We start from the raw sequence: 17,437 nt of genomic DNA, 5'->3' as shown, positions 1-17,437 counted from the left end.
TTTGGGCTATGTTTTTTTAGAGCGTGATCAAAATCCGCTCTGATACCATGAAAAAATCTATGATATCAAAGGCAAAATTGTGAATTGTTTATTGAATAAAAGTTCTATATCTCATCGTAGTTGTAAGGGTTCTTCAAATACATAAAAGAGAATAATTTAAAATAGTAAACACAATCAAATTCAAAGTATAGAATAATTGAGATAAATCATTAGGAGATATGAAAGAATATTTTTAATTCCAATATCTACTCATTGTTTAATATCACAAACTTGAGTTTTAGAGATTGAAACTCCACTCTTTTTTCAACATCATTAGAACGAAGTTAGTTTAATATATTGTGTTGATCAACATCAGTATAACGTCCACTTGGAAACTTGAAAGTAGCAATAAAGCTACTGTTTATTTATTTTATAAACAAACTTGGATTATGTTTATATTGAGTATATATTTCCTGTTTGGGATATGAATTATTTTCTTTAAATGGGTATACAAAGTTAGTGTCTGATACATAATCACGAATCACCAAAAGGATCGAAAGCAGCAGCGGACAAGTAACTAAATGTTTAGAAGTAGATAAGACCTACATGTCTACAGTCTACTCAAATGATATTAGTATGCAATTGTAAATGGAACATTGTTAAATATAATTTGTGTTATATTATAAATCTTTCTTAATATCAATATGTTAGGATATAACCTAGTAAGAAATATTATAGGCATCACAGTGCGCGGATGAATAGTGTGTTTCTTTTTTTCAGATGAATCTTTTTTGAACATGTAGCTTTGTTTTAATTTTCAATTATAATTTTCTGTAACATCCAATACCTTGATAGTTAATCTGTTTTATCATTAATAACATTTCGCCATTTAGAAAGAAAAAAAGTTATCAAAGAAGAGCAAAAGGACAAGATTAAATACATAACAGGACATCAAAAATTCATAAATTTCAAATGAACTCACAAAAATCTCATAACTTTAAAGCTCGTAATATCCACACATAAACCTCCATTCATTCATCTTCCTCTCTTCAGGAACTGATTAACATCACATATTATCCACAGCCCCGAAGATCTAAAATAGACATAAAAATATCACATACAAATATACATGTATAAATCAAATAAAGTTTATAATTGTAAAAACGCCAACTAAAATAAAACACCCTTAGACTCCATACGATCGTATGACACTTATACGATCGTATAGGACGACAGAATTTGTCAGCTTTTCACAGCCTTTGGTCGGCTGTCCAGGAACATTCCATACGATAGTATAACTTCTATATGATCGTATGAGTTTTTTTCTTTTACAACCGGTCAACTTTGAAGACCGTATGAATTTTGGGTATAACATTTTTGAGAAATTATAACTTTGAATGAGAAAAAAACTTGTGTCGTTCGTGTTTATATATTAAAACCGGTAGAATATTATATCACGTCCGGAATATTGTGTCGAGTCAAATAATACACAAAATATTATATCACGTCTGGAATATTGTATCGTGTCATTACGTAAAACGAGGATAAGCATGTACGGAATATTATATCATATTTCCTTTAGAAATCATATCCGTATACTATCACAACTCTAAAAACATTTAGCTTAATCAATTCTTTTTTTTTTGGTTTCCATACGATCGTATGTAGGGTGTGTGAGTTTTGAAAGATGGTATATGAATATCACATCCCTAAAACAATTGACACATAAAGCAAAAAAACTTAAAACAAGTTTCCGCACAAACAAATACTTTATTATAACCCTTTCTATTGTTTATGACGATGAAACTGTTATTCTATAATGATCGTATCTTTCAACGTTAACGCAAATAGAGCGCTAGGAGAGCATGCAAGATCATGGGTGAGCATAATAGTAAATATACGTGATTAAGAATATGAAGAGAAGAAAGAATACTAATTACTTTGAGAATGTTGACTTACTTGAAAGTTTAAAGCTCTATCAAGTTCGTTGATCACGATTTCAATTGTAGGACGTCTGGCCGCTTCTCCCAAACATCTATATGCAATTCTTAAAAATGTATGCAAAGATTCTTGATTGGGTCCTTTGGTTGAAATAAAAATGTCTTCATCACTTTCTTCCAATAGCTTCGGATCGATCATTCTCTTTATTGTTCCATCTTTGAAACATTGGCATACCAAGGGTGCAAGCCCTTTGTCATTTACTTCCGCATAAACTTGATCGTATGCCGACCTCCCACAAAATATTTCAAATAGAACTACTCCAAACGAGTATATATCTGACTTAGTTTCCACTTTACTCGTGGCTTCATATTCGGGATCTTCATACACTTCCACTTTCATGCCTATTTCTTGATTTGGTGGGTGTAACTTGGAGATCCCATAGTAAGCAATTTTCGGCTCGCATTTCATGTCTAACAAAATGTTGGCACTCTTTAAGTCACCGTGGTTGCTCATGTTACCGTGAAGGTATTTAATTATGCGCGCAATCTCAAGGCACATGTGTAAACGGTGGGTCCATGTAAGATTATTTATGCTATCAATGCTTTTCAAATACTCGTCGAGGCTTTTATTTGAAGCATGATGCTCGTAGACAAGGATCATTTCATCACCCGCATCACAAAAGCCAAGAAGACTTGCAATTTTGGGATGCTTATGAGTAGCACCCCTTTCAAGTTCTGCATAAAATCTTTGTTTTACCTGCGAGTCTTTTGTATCGGTTATACGTTTTATAGCTACTGTAATTCGTTTAATTGATGTTTCACCGTTATTCATCCCTTTCGTTAGTAACGACTTACTCTTGCCAAAATGGTCAAGCTCAGCTTTGTATACCATACCATTTCTGTCTGCACCAATCAGGCATGTTTCGTCAAAATTCTCGGTGGCCAACATGATATCATCGAGTGGGAACCTCCGGAGAAAGGTTTCCCCCTACAACATTGTGTTAAAAAAAATGAGAATGTTGTGTGGGAACCTCCGGACAATGTGGTTCGTTACAACACGACATTTTTAAACCAAAATAAGCAAACTACACTACTTTTCTAACCAAATAAACTAACCAAACCACTTCTGTTAACAAAAATAATCGAACAGAACAATTTTTATTAACAAAAATAAACAAACGGAATCAATTTTTTTAAACAAAATAAACGAACTGAACTACATATTTAACAAAAATAAATGAACCGAACCACATTTTTAAACCAAAATAAGCGACCTGAACTACTTTCTAACCAAATAAATTAACCAAACCACTTTTGTTAACAAAAATAATCGAACCGAACAATTTTTATTAACAAAAATAAACAAATTGAATCAATTTTTTAAACAAAATAAACGAACTAAACTATATATTTAACAAAAAATAAATGAACCGAACCACATTTTTAAACCAAAATAAGCGAACTAAATTACTTTTCTAACCAAACCATATTTGTTAACAAAAATAATCGAACCGAACAACTTTTTATTAACAAAAATAAACAAATTGAATCAATTTGTTTTAAACAAAATAAACGAACTGATCTCTATATTTATTATTTAACAAAAATAAATGAACCGAACGACTTTTTTTTTAACAAAAATCAACTAAATGAACCATATTTTTTAAACAAAAATAAGCGAGCCGAACAACTTTTTTAACAAAAATAAACGAACCGAACCACTTATTTTATCAAAAATTAAGGAATCGAACCACTTTTTTAACAAAAATAAACGAAACAAACTACTTTTTTAACAAAAAATAAACGAACCGAACGATTTTTTTTTAAAAAAAGCAACTAAACAAACCATATTTTTTAAATAAAAATAAGCAAGCCGAGCCACTTTTTAAACAAAAATAAACAAACCGAACCACTTTTTTAACAAAAATAAATGAAACGAACTACTTTTTTAACAAAAATAAACGAACCAAACCGTTTTTCTAAAACAAATATATACAAACCAAACCACCACCACCATTCTGACACGATCCACTTTTGACCCGAAACTCGTTCTGACCTGAACTCTCATGACCTGAGTTTATTTTATTAGAAAAGTAGTTCGGTTCGTTAATATTTAAAAAAAAAAGTGGTTCGCTTCGTTGATTTTGTTAAAAAAAAGTGGTTCGTTTGTTGACTTTTGTTAAAAAAGTGGTTCGGTTCGTTTATTTTTGTTAAATAAAGTGGTTCGGTTGGTTTATTTTTGTTTAAAAAAAGTGGTTCGGTTAGCTTATTTTTGTTAAAAAAAAGTGGTTTGTTCCGGTTATTTTGGTTAAAACAAGTGGTTTGGTTTGTTATTTTGGTTAGAAAAATATAATCTTAATTTAAAAATATTTTTTATCATATCCATATGAGCAGTCCACGTCAATATTTTTGCCACATCATCGTACACATCATAAAAAACTAACAGAATCTAACCCCGTTAGTGAAAAACTCGTTGGCGCCAATATATCAAAGCATAGGACTGTTGTGGTACATTTTTAAAGTTAGGCTTTGCGCCGGCTAATGGGACCAAGTTTGAATTATTAAAATCCAATATGCCTGAAATAAACTGATACTTTTTTATAACTTTTCTGTTGTGTATATCATGATCAAAATGTTCATTAATAATGATCATATCCTTGCATGTTAATGAAAAAAGGAGAGCAGATAAAATTATGGCTAAGCACAATGAGTGATCAAGAATGTTTACTATGAGAATATCAACTTACTTGAAAAACTAACGCTCTCTCAAGTTCCTTGATCACGATTTCGATTGTAGGACGCTCAGTTGCTGCTCCCAAACATCGATATGCAATTTTTAAAAATGTGTCTAGCGAATATTGAGTGGGTCTTCCGGTTGAAGTGAAAACGTCTTCATTGGTCTCTTCCTTTAGCTTTGGATCTATCATTCGCTCTATGGTTCCATCCTTGAAACATTGGTGTGCAATAGGGGCAAGTCCTTTGCCATTTACTTCTATGTAAATCGGATCGTAAGCCAACCTCCCACAAAAGGTTTCAAATAGAACCACTCCAAAAGAGTAAATGTCTGAATTTATTTCCACGTTACCCGTTGTTTCGTATTCTGGATCCTCATACACTTTCAAGCATACCTCTTGATTTATTGGGTGTAACATGGAGATCCCAAAGGATGCAATTTTCGCATGGAAATTCTCATCTAACACAATGCTGGCACTCTTTATGTCACTGTGTATGGCCGTGTTAGTGTGAAGGTATTTGATTCCACGTGCAATGTCAAGGCACATGTGTAAACGGTGGGTCCATGTAAGATTATTCATGCTATCAGCGCTTTTTAAATACTCGTTAAGTCTTTTGTTAGAAGAATGATGCTCATAGACCAGGATCATTTCATCACCTGCATCACAAAAGCCAAGAAGACTTACTATTTTGGGATGCTTATAAGTAGCACCCCTTTCAAGTTCTGCAAAGAATCCTTGTTTAACTTGCAAGCCTTTTCTTCCGCTGATGCGTTTTATAGCTACAGCACTGCGTTTCTTGGATGGTTCACCATTATTCTCCCCTTTCGTAATCAAAAAACTATTTTTGTCATAATGATCGAGTTCAGCTTTGTACACCACAGAATTTGTATCTACACCAATGCGGTATGTTTCATCAAACTCGTTGGTGGCCGACAGTATATCATTGAGTTGAAACCTTGAGAGTTCATTGGTTCCCCCCTGCAACATTGTGTGTTAAAATCAATGAGAATGTTGATAATGATATTGTTAGACAATATTATTATTAGATGTATTTTATATTTATCATTCTTAATGATACCTGCGTGTAATATTTGTTAGCCTTAAACATCCGTAATTGTGTGATCAAGTTTTACACGGAATTTACGGGTCGTTTATGTAATTAGTATAAAGTATAGTTTAGGGTGTTTTATGTAATTAATATTTGTGAGTCAAGGGGGTGTTGGTGTAATTTAGGCGGTTAGGTTGGTTAAATAACTACCGGGTAGTTATAACCGCCATGATGATGTCTATAAATAGGGTCGAATAACACTGGTGTGTCTTGTAACAACGTTGTATTACAAGTTTGTGTTTCAGGGGTTAGTCCTTGGTTGTACTTCTTGTTATGTTCTTGATTGATGGAATGGTTGAATCGTGACTCCAGGGTTCTTTAATGTCTAGTCCTATGTATAGGATCCTGTTGTAATCTATTATTTGCAATTAATCAATAATAACAACCTACGGTTTAGTATGGTATCACAGCCCTGCAAACCTATTTTTCGCGCAGCTTCTCCTCTTTTTTCGATCCACAAAAGCCAATTCCTTAAATGGCGATGATCACCATAGAGAAAACTGCACATGACGGTGTCCAACAATATGTTCGACTAGATAGACAGTACAATCAAATGCCCACCACTACTGCAACAATATACACAACCTCTATGTAACATTCGTCAATTTTTAAACCCGAAACCCAACCCGTTTAAAATCCAAAGTTATTTTATACTATTTTCAACTAAAATACTTTACTATATTATATAGTTCTTGAAAGATCAATTTGTTTCATTATTGTAACTATAGGGTGCTTTCTATAATTTACAAAAGTTAAAACTCTATTTACATAATTCTATTATTATTATAAAAAAAATAATAAGAAAGTTGATGGCAAATGCCTACCTTTCATTATTTTGATTATCATTATTTTCTTTTTATTTAAACTTTTTCTCCAAGATTTACTCTAAACTTTCTCATTAAGTTGGGGTTTTAATCCTAACTCAACTATAAATACTCTTTCTTTTTCATCTTATTCCCTTGCTCATTAATCTCTACTTCTCTCCCTGAAGTTTTTTAAAAGGATCAGGCTTTTTTACCTTTTTCTTAACTAATATTTTATTCCGCCTATTTCACCCAATGTCTAAAGTGTAACTATAACCCGAACCATTTGATTGTGAGTCATACACCTTTGCCACTAGACCAAGCTATTTAAATATTAAATAATAATAAATAATTAGATTATCTAAATAATTTATTTAAACTTAAACAAATAACTATTATTTATTTCTTATTTATTTAACTCTTAATTAATCAACCTGTTGATCGTAAAAGCTAATTAAATGACTCTAATTTAATATTTCATGTTTAACGAATCCGTAAAGAACCATGAGGGTTGCTTGCAGTTGAAGACCTTCCGAAATCCAACTGGGAAATTAGGGGTGAATGAAGGCTAAGTCGTATGCATTACGGGCCTTTCTTGATTTTTGAAAAAAAATTGTTATAGTTGCTTACAAGTTGGATTTGTCAGCTCCTTCTCAAATTCATCCAACTTTCCATGGGAAGAAATGGAAGACCTTCAACTCAGATTCATTGATTTCAATTCAGAAATGGAGGGCATGAATTTTGTCAACAGGGAAGTATCTTGATAGATATATCGGGGACTCAAAATGTAAAGTTGTATAGATCAGGGATTAATGATGTAATTAGCTTAACTAGCTTAATGAGCATGTTGTTTGTTAGATGATACCGATATTAATACATGTATAACTGTATAATGATGTATACTTGATTTGATTAACCCTACGCAGAATTCTCTAGGGCGTGTTCATTTCACAGAATTCGTGGGAATTCAAAGAAATTGAAATTAAAATCTCATGACATGGCGTGTTCGTTTCGTTGGAATTGGAATCTTAATTCCATTTTGGTGTGTTCGGTTGTCAAAGAATTGGAATTGGAATTCAATTCCTTCAAATTCCTTAAAATAAAGGGATTTCAAATCCTTCCAAAATGTGGTGGATTTCAAGTAAATTCATTGGAATTTTTTCGCGAGTTTTTTTTTGAACAAGGAAAACGAATAAAACATTTTAATTTTTTTACTTTTTTTGTTTTTGATTTATATTTGGAGTTATGAATTTTTTATTATTATTTTTTAATTTTTTTTGAGTGGTTTTTGATCTTAATAGAAAACCCTTAAAAAAATTCAAAAAAAAATTAAAAAATCATAAGGCAAAATATAAGTAAAAAACAAAAAATAAAAAAAAAACTAAAAAATGTTTCCGCCGTTATCATCGTTAACCAAAAAAAAAAAAACCGATTCCAATTCATTTATGGTGATAAATTACAATTCATTTGTCAAACGAAGACATCAAGAATGAAATTGGATTTCAATTACTTTCCTTTTCAGTTCCTATTGGAATGTTCAGATTCCAAATCCAATTCTTTCCAATTCCAAATCCTACGCAAAATCAAATTCCAATTTCATTTCATTATGTGAAACAAACGTGCCCTAAAAACCCCTTTAGTTTGCCTATCCACCTATGTGGAATGTTACTTAAACCCATTAGTTAATTTTCATTTCAAAATATTTATATCGAGTACCCATATCTTATTCATTTCATTTTTCAACTCTAATTTAGACCTACTTATGAAACTCTAATCACTAAGAACACACAAATTATTAATTCTATATCTCATATACAAAGGTAGTATAAAGAGTTAGTGAAAAATCATTTTAAACTAATTTCCGTTTTAGGTGTTTAGATATTGAAATTATATTTTAATTATCATTGCTTATTTTTCTTATTCAAACCATCACGCATAATTAAAAGTATGAGGATATAAAGAATCATATTTTGCACACTCTAGTCCATATTGAATTCAAGTTTGTGCATTATGTATTCTAAGCTACAACAACAACAACCATACCCAGTATAAAATTCTAAAATTCTAAGCTAAAAGTGAGTATATATCCTAAAATTCTTTGAAAATGTCAATAAAATATTTACAAGCATGGGCATATTTAGAATAAATTCAGAATATCTATACTATATATAATATAGGAGTGAATATATATAATATAGGAGTGAAGGAACTCTTAAATTTTAAGGTACCACTCTTGTTGCATACTATACAAGTAACAATGCATAGAATTTTAAGAATGTAGGGATAATATAGTCTTTACACATTTAAAAATAATTTACAATAATGGTCCTTCAACTTCAATCAAGTTCTGTTAATTTATTAAATAGTTACACATTTTCCCCTTATTTTAAACCAACAACCTCACGACTTTTTATCGGCCATAACATTTTCACTTTAATATTTTTTTCTAAAAAATTACATAATAAAAACATGCATTTTATTCTCTTTAATTTGAGTATGGTATTGCTATAGTTTATTACTTTTAAAAAACTAACATGTTACGTGATTACCAGTTATTACCGGCAACGGGTCGGGCAGGTTTGGCTAATGGTGTCGAAACGAGTTAGGGTTGGAACATGTTAATACCAAAAAGGGTTAAGTTAGTTCATGTCGGGAAGGGTGTAGATCGAAAGGGATCATGTCAAAACGGGCTTCGGGTTAAAACTTTCGAGTCGGAACATGTCCGTCAAAGCGAATTGGGTTAAAAAGTAGTTTATTTGAATTTATTGTGCATTTCATCTTTGCTTATTGATTGCCGCCGCCGGTTGCGTGCGCTCAAGCATCATTTACGCGGATGGCATTGTTTATACATATCGGATTGCTCGCACATATGCGTTATGTGAGGCGCTCTTACTGGCACCGATTACACGTCCGATGCCACGTTAAATACATACCACCATCGGGTTATGCACGTATCGTTGTGAAGTTACAAACGTACTAACACCGGTTGCGTTTGCGCGTACACCGCTGCATCGCGCGGGCAACTGGCTAGTGAATAAAAATATTGCAATGTATTTTTATGTAAAATTGACTTACCTGCAAGTGTAATGCATATTGAAGCTCATAGATGATGACTTCCATTGTTGGACGTCTGACTTGAGTTTCTGCCAAGCATTCATATGCGATTTTTGAAAATGTTTCGAAAGATTTTTTATTTGGTCCTCTATTAAGAGTAAGAATATGATCATCGTCTTCAATCATTTTAGGATCCATCAATTCCTTTAGCGTTCCCTCGATGAAGAGTTTCCTTGCAATGGGTGCAAGCCCCATGTTATTTTCACGGAAGTAAATACTATCATAGGCCAAACGTCCAGATAGGACCTCAAATAAAACTACTCCAAATGAGTAAATATCCGATGCCCTTTTGTATTTACCATGAGCCGAAAATTCTGGATCCAAATAAAATTGTGTGCCTGCTATACACATTGTCTTGACAGTGCTAACCTGTTGCTTCATAAGATGGAATTTGGAGAGCCCAAAGTCAGCAACCTTTGCGTTTAGATTTCCATCTAATAAAATGTTGTCACTCTTTATATCTCGATGTATTATCATTGGCTTTTCCTCCATGATGGTGTGAAGGTAATTAATTCCATGTGCAATGTCAAGGCAAATTTGAATTCTTTGTGCCCAAGTAAGTTTACCACTACTTTCCAAATAATCACTAAGGCTTCCTCCAGAAGCGTACTCATAAACAATAATCATTTCACCACCTTCTTCACAAAAGCCAAGAAGTGAGACTACATTTGCATGGCTACAACTGCTGAGCAGCTCAATTTCAGTTAAAAACCCTTGTTTAGCTTGCTCATCTGCTTTATTATTAAAAAGACGCTTTATGGCTACAGTTTTCCTTACTTTCGGCATTTCATATTTACGCTTCCCTTTCATCGATGACAAACTTTTGATATTTAATACGTCAAGTTCTGCTTTGTATACTTCACCAAATCCACCAGACCCAACAAATGTTTCAGTAAAATTTTTTGTGGCATCCTTTATCTTGCTTAGTGGGATATTTAAGAAATCCATCTACAAATTATGCATCAAGTGAGAACCGGAGAATTAGAACTTTACAAATGACTCAACCGTATTTTGTATTCATAACTCATACAAAAGATATAACAATTGAGAAGTAATATAGCCTAGCTATAATCAATACTAACAATACTAATAATAACAGTTTGACTATGACTTTTGACTAGGAAATATATACAATTTATCTTGGATAATGGTGTTTGAGCAACACTTTAGTAATAACATCCACAAGCTGATCATCACCTACAATATGAGTGACGCGTAAAGAGCCCTCTTGAACCTTTTCACATACAAAGTGAATATCTAATGCAAGATGCTTCCTTCTTGCATGGTTTTCGTGATGGAGGTTGTTTTAAGGCTTGGATGATTGTAGACGGTTCGGCAAAGGGTTGAGTAATGGTATGATAGAGTACCAAGTAAGAATTATGGTATTTGGGATTGGCTTTTTATAGGGTGCAAGTTGTAGGAGGGTGGTGTTGAGGAGAAGGCTCGGTGACTGGAGTTTCGGTATGCTGAAGAGTATCATATTTGAGGGGAAGGGTTATGAACATAAGGTTCACATATTGAAGGGTCAGTTGTGAGATGATTTTACCCGGTGTTATGTGGTGCATGATTTTGTCGTATGTGATGATTATTTATAATGAGTAGTTGTTGTAGTTAGTGAGGATTAGAGAGGGTGGGTATGTTTATGATAGTGATTGCAAGAGGTAACGAAGAATCAGGACTAAGAGAAGGCGAAGTAATGGTTTGGGTAAGGCGTTTGAAAGGGAATTCGTGCTCAACAATGTACACATGACAAGATGTGTAGACCTTGTTGGTAAGAGGACTAACAAGATGACACGCTTTGGAACGATAAGTTGATGACGTTCAACATAGCCAAGCTAGTTTAATATATATATTCATCGCCGTTGCTAATATAAAAGGGATTTTTACATATTTCCCCAAACTAGTAAATGTGGTGAGAGCCAAATTTATGTTTTATTAGAATCCATGCGTATTTGGTAAAGTGATAAACAAAAAGTATATAATATTTAAAGTCGTACCACACATCATAAATATTAAATGTAAAGGAGCATTAGATGGATGTAAGAGTAGAAGCATGAAATGGGAGTTTATGACTCTTGTTGATATAACAAGAATTACATGAATCATGAAAGGACTTAGTAGAAGAAATGAAAGTAAACAAATATTTAACTCTTTAAAATGAGGGTATCTTGTGCAGCGAAGCAAATTTTATTTGATTGCAAGGATAAAACTTTAGGCATCTTGGACTCTTGGTAGGATTGGAGTTCATAGATTCCATGACTAGTCCATGAAGGAGAAATGTATTGGTTTAGAAGTTTGTGGTTACAAATTTCATAGAGAAAAATTAAATTAGTATGTCGTCATCAATGCATTAGTAAGAGATATAACAAAGAACATTTAGGATGAAGGAAATGTTAGAGAATGTGAGTGTAATTAGGCCAACATGGGTAATTGTAAGAGAAACCATCGTCGATTACAAGTTCATCGGCACCATCATATGGAGTATGGAGTGAGAATGCATTAAGGTCACTGGTGATGATGGTGAGACGCATCGCTATCAAAGAGCCATGTAAGGTTGGAGATGTTGTTGGCCACTCCCATTGAATGTGCTTGTGGTTGATTGGTAGACATCACCCCAATGTAGGAAGAATAACTCATGGGTACTTTTTCTTCAATACATGGCAATAAGAAAGTAAAACAATATTGGCATTTACCAAAGAGAGTTTTGGATGTTAAAGCGGTTTGAAGGGTGGGTAGAAAGCCGGCAGAAAAGGTGGGAGGAAGAGACGGCCATGGTATTAAAAAGGACCAGTTAATAGGTGATTACCTAGTTAAGGGAGTATTAAAGTTCCACTAGACCTAATGCAACGTTTTTCTTACCTAATGCAACTCTTTTTCAAAGACTATTATCTTGAGAAGGTAGCAATTGAGAAAAATTGCTGCATTATGTAACGGAACGGTTGCATTAGATCTAGTGCAACTGTTTGTAAAATAAAGGTTGCAATATGTCAATTTTTTAGTAGTGGTTGGAAAAACAATGGAATAGTTTTGACTATAGCTTTGACTAGATCTTTTAACTAGGAAATGCATACAGTTAATCTTAGATATGACTAGGATTTAGGTGGGTCTCTAATAGTATGTGCTACTAAGGACGATGGTGAAATTAGAAAGAAATATGTGTTCTTTATTTCCTTCATCCTTAAGACTAACCTAACTTTTCAGTAAAAACTAGTATCTCACACTCTTTCACGTATATAACCCAATACAATACAACTTTTCATTAATATTCACAACCCTACCTAAACCGTATTTATTATTAAATAAATAAAGATTATGATTATAAAAAGAAATAATTATTATCACAAAAGAATAATATATATTGAGACAACATTAAAAAAATACGGCTTTTTTTTTTAAATAGATCTATTGTAGTAAAGTTTATGCCAAAGTGTTAAAAAATTGTTTTCACATTTTTTTTCTAAAACAAGTAAAATAATCTAACTGATCTATTAAAACAAAACATGTTTTTCACATGACCTTTAAATATGCCATCACATACGATGTCAACCAATCAATTTTCATTTATACATATTCCACCTAATTAAGTAGTTTTTTAATTATCATTCATTCAATTTAATAATTTTTTATGTTTAAACGATATAACAATTAATGCATTTATTACTATTTAATATTTATTAATTAACTCAATTAAACCAATTATGACTTTCTTAAAATTATATTATTAACGGTTTTCTAATTACCTCAATTAAGTTATTGCCTAAGAAAGAATGACTTGTTTCAACAGCTTGATCTATTGGCTGAATTTTTTTGACAGAGATGTTACGAATTTACGGTTCAAAGGTGTTTGGTACAAGCTGATTACATTTGGGCATAAAATGGAGCGTAGTTGAAATAAAATTATTGCAGTTTGACATATTTTAAGTTTAAGGATACAACTTGTTATCAAACAGTTCATAACATTTCACAAATAATTTGCCCTTATACTATTTTTTATGGTTATCTCAAAGTTTCTTTTTGACTTTTTTTTATACAGTTGTGATTAACCTGTGATGGCAAAAGCAATTCGCTCATAGTTGGTAAATGACATAACAAATGGTGTTGCGACTAAGGTCGTTTCTCTATACGTGGTTGAGCAAACTTATCAACTAAAAGATGGTCATGGTTATTTTATGCGTGTGTAAGATTTAATCTCTTGCTTTGCATTACTCTAAAAAAAACAAATGCAAAAGCTACAATATTACATAAAAGTTTATATATAAAAACAAAGATAAATTTATTATTCATGTTTTCTTAGTTTTTATGTAAATTTAAGCGAGCGGATAAGGCTTGTATTTAACAGGTCAATAGCTTTACTAAAATTCGTTCGACTCGAAACATGTTATGAACGTAAATTGTTTGGTTTGAAACAGGTTGTTTTAAAAGAATATCAAATTGGTTCGGTAAAACATGTGTGCCAAAAAGGGTAATGATTTGAATAAATTTGGGTTGAACCTGTTGTTTTAAATCATAGTATTTTCTAACTTAAAAATAAAATTCATCATTCATGTATTCTTAGTTTTAGATTAATTTAAATAGGCGGGTTGTGTTCATGTTTGGTTCAAAACAAGTTTAAGTCAATGTGTTTTTTGAGTAAAATAAGTTCGGGTCAAAACGAATTGTTTTAAAAGAGTATCAAATTAGGTCGGATCAAAACGGGCAGGTAAAAAAGAGTTATGATCATAATGAGTTTGAGTTGAAACGGGTTATTTTAAAGGATAGTATTTTCTAACTTAAAAATCAAATTCATTATTCATGTATTTTTAGTTTTGTGTTAATTTGAACGAGCGGTTCGGGTTCATATTTGATACAAAACAAGTTTGTTAAGACAACTTGTATTTTCAAACACGTTGGAAACTTTTTTCATTGAATAATAACCTTTATGAACAATTTATGTTCTAATCCTTCGTCACTATTATAATTAGTGTAATCTATAATTTCCTTTATGAGAAATTGTTATACCTTACTATATTATTTGGCATTATGGATTTTTTTTTAAATAATTATAATTGTTCCGTATGCTATGACATATATTTCATGTTTGATTTCACATATAACTTGTATCGACTATGCAAACATTTTTTTATTGACATTATATCATTTTTCAGCCCGTATAATATACAGATTACTAACCTAGTATAAAATATTACACAAAACACAAATAATTTATGGGATTAATTGTTAAAGATAAAAAATGAAAAAGAAAATCAACTTCTTCACCACTAGTTGTATGCCATGTATCAAAAAAGGTTGGGTTGCAACCATAGGTTGTTCTTGTGATCTGGTTGTTCATCAAATTTAGGATTTTACATATTTTATAAAAAAAAAGGGATTTTTACATATTTCCTCTTCCTAACCTTATAAAATTACATATTTCTCCAAAGTACAAGTTTTTAATGCAAAATGTACAATGCTTTTTAAGCATGGTTTGGGAAAATATGTAATTTTAAAGTTTAGAAAGGAGAAATATGTAAATGCTCCAAAAAAAATGGGTTTTTTTGTCTTATTAAGAAGTGGCAGCCAATTGGAAGAATAATTCACCATAGTGGATTGTCTTACCAAGGGTAACAACAAAACACAACGGTCTTAAAAAATGTTTAAATTAATTTGTTGCGTGTGTTATACTGAAAAAACTATTTTATTAACCATAGTCACCGCAAATTAATTCAAAAAGGGGTAGCGGCAAAGCTTGTTGCCCGCTTGCCTTCGATGTAATCTAAACATTTAATAATTATATAATCAAATTAATTAAAGAAGTAATTACCATCATGCTCTTGATCACAGGTGTACCAACTGCAGCTATTGAGTGTTCGATCTATAAAAAAAATTAAAATAATTTCTTAAACATATAAAAAGTAATAATAAGAAAAGGTTGAAAGAACGAAACAAGTGACTTACAAGATTAGAACTACGTTGAACTTCCAAGACCTCCTCGAGTTCTTTAACAATCTGATCCATAGTAATTAGACGTCCCTTCAAGCAGTCATTCGCTACGTTGATGAAGAGTTTAAACGAATTTTTGTCTACATGTTTCCTTAAATTAGGATCAATGATCTTAGCTGGTTCTTCATGAACAACATCGTACATAATCATTGGTTTCCTCCCGCAAAGGACTTCAAACAATAGTAAGCCTAAACAATAAACATCATATTTGGGTGTCCTGACGTTGGCGCAGAGAAGACGATGCCTCCAACTTGGAGGATATTCGGTGGAAATTTCAAAACCGTATATCTTAGGTTCCCAATCTTTATCCAAAAATATTTTAGAGCTACTGATGTCACAATGTACGACATCATAATGGATGCAACTCAACGCACGTGCAACACCCAAGCATATTCGCAGTCTTTGGGACCATGTGAGGGTTCCGTCACTTAGATGTTTGTCAAGAGTTCCATTAAATGCGTGCTCGTAAATTATTATCTTTTCATTATTCTCATCGCAATACCCAACAACGGAGACAATATTATTTTTATTCTTGAAACGATTAAGCATTGAAATCTCCTTTTGCAACTCGTCTCCTTGTTCAATTTCCCGATCTAACCTTCGTATCGCAATCGTCATGAAATTCCCATCCTTGATCAGTCGACCTTTATAAACCTTTCCTAATAATGTACCTTCCGTAATGAGATTTGCATCAGAAAAGTTTTCCGTGGCGTCTGCTATCTCTTCAAGTCGATATATTGTCTAAAGGGAAGAGAAAAAGTGCATGAGCAAAGGTGATTATTACTTTTTTGAGACTAAATTATTGATCCTTGACCGATATCCGATATTTTTTCGCATTAATTTAATATACCATAAAAACGAGCATTGCATTCGATTTAATTTGAATAGGGTTGTGCTTTAGTTTGTCAATATTAAAAAATTAGCATGCTACATGATTGCTAGTTAGGACCATCAAGCAGATTGTGTCGGGCTGGATCGGGTCATGGGTCAGAACAGGTTAGGGTCGGAATGACTCGAAACAAAAAAGGGTTAGTTAAGTTTGGGGCGGGTCAGGATGGGTTTGAATTGAAAGAGGTCAGGCCAGAACGGGTTTCAGGTTAGAATGGTCAGTTACACGTGTACGGGCTTTGCAAGTGTGTTATGCATCTAAATGTTGGGTTGCGCGCGTACCGACACTAGTTATGCGTTCAATGCCGCGTTGTGTGCGTACGGGCATCAATTATGCATACGATGTCGTGTTACGCGCGTACCGACGCCGGTTACGCATTCAATGCAGCGTTACGCGCTTACCGTGCGTATACAGGCATTGTGTGACACGATCACCGGTACCAGTTACGCGTCCGATGCTGCTTATGCGCATACCGTTGTGAGGTTATACGCGTAGCGACACTAGTTACGCGTTCAATGTCGTCTTTGCGAGAGTACCCCGCCGGTATCCCATCCAGACCTGCCTTCTGCTCATTCATGTTACTGAATTAATGTAGTCGTCAAATTCCCACTTTGATGTTTACGTCCACCAAACGGGTAAAGTAATAATAAATATCTAGACGGGAGGAAGAATAATAAGAAGATTCTTGGATAAAATTTTCTCATCATATTTATATCCGAAAACAACTAGCTCATTACTTATAGAGACATGGAAACATGGAAATGCAATAAGGAATTAACCAATTGGTTTTTTGAATTCTTTTTCAAAATAAGAAATTAAAGAAGGGTTAAATGTTCTCGAGGAGAGATAAAAGGTTGTAATGGTTTCTAGGAGATCCTCCATTTGAAATG

The 17,437-nt window shown here is 32.7% G+C and overlaps 1 protein-coding gene across 1 annotated transcript in view; it reads right to left on the bottom strand.

Annotated features, from left to right (window-relative positions):
- Positions 1-1,045: 1,045 nt before the first annotated feature.
- LOC143625314 (uncharacterized) overlaps positions 1,046-17,437 on the bottom strand; it is a 35,243-nt gene continuing 18,851 nt past the window's right edge. Inside the window, exons 2-7 of the mRNA XM_077095681.1 lie at positions 15,614-16,399; positions 15,480-15,530; positions 9,641-10,627; positions 4,667-5,632; positions 1,939-2,907; positions 1,046-1,072 (exon numbers count right to left, since the gene is read on the bottom strand). Coding sequence (XP_076951796.1) covers positions 1,046-1,072; positions 1,939-2,907; positions 4,667-5,632; positions 9,641-10,627; positions 15,480-15,530; positions 15,614-16,399 — 3,786 coding nt within the window. The remainder of the gene's footprint in view (positions 1,073-1,938; positions 2,908-4,666; positions 5,633-9,640; positions 10,628-15,479; positions 15,531-15,613; positions 16,400-17,437) is intronic.

Source organism: Bidens hawaiensis, unplaced genomic scaffold, assembly GCF_021521415.1.
Source record: "Bidens hawaiensis isolate Kalapana, Puna unplaced genomic scaffold, B.hawaiensis_p1.1 tig00004101_1, whole genome shotgun sequence".
Classification (NCBI taxonomy): Eukaryota; Viridiplantae; Streptophyta; class Magnoliopsida; order Asterales; family Asteraceae; genus Bidens; species Bidens hawaiensis.
Note: the sequence above shows the minus strand (reverse complement) of the source record. Positions and strands in the feature narration are given on the sequence as shown.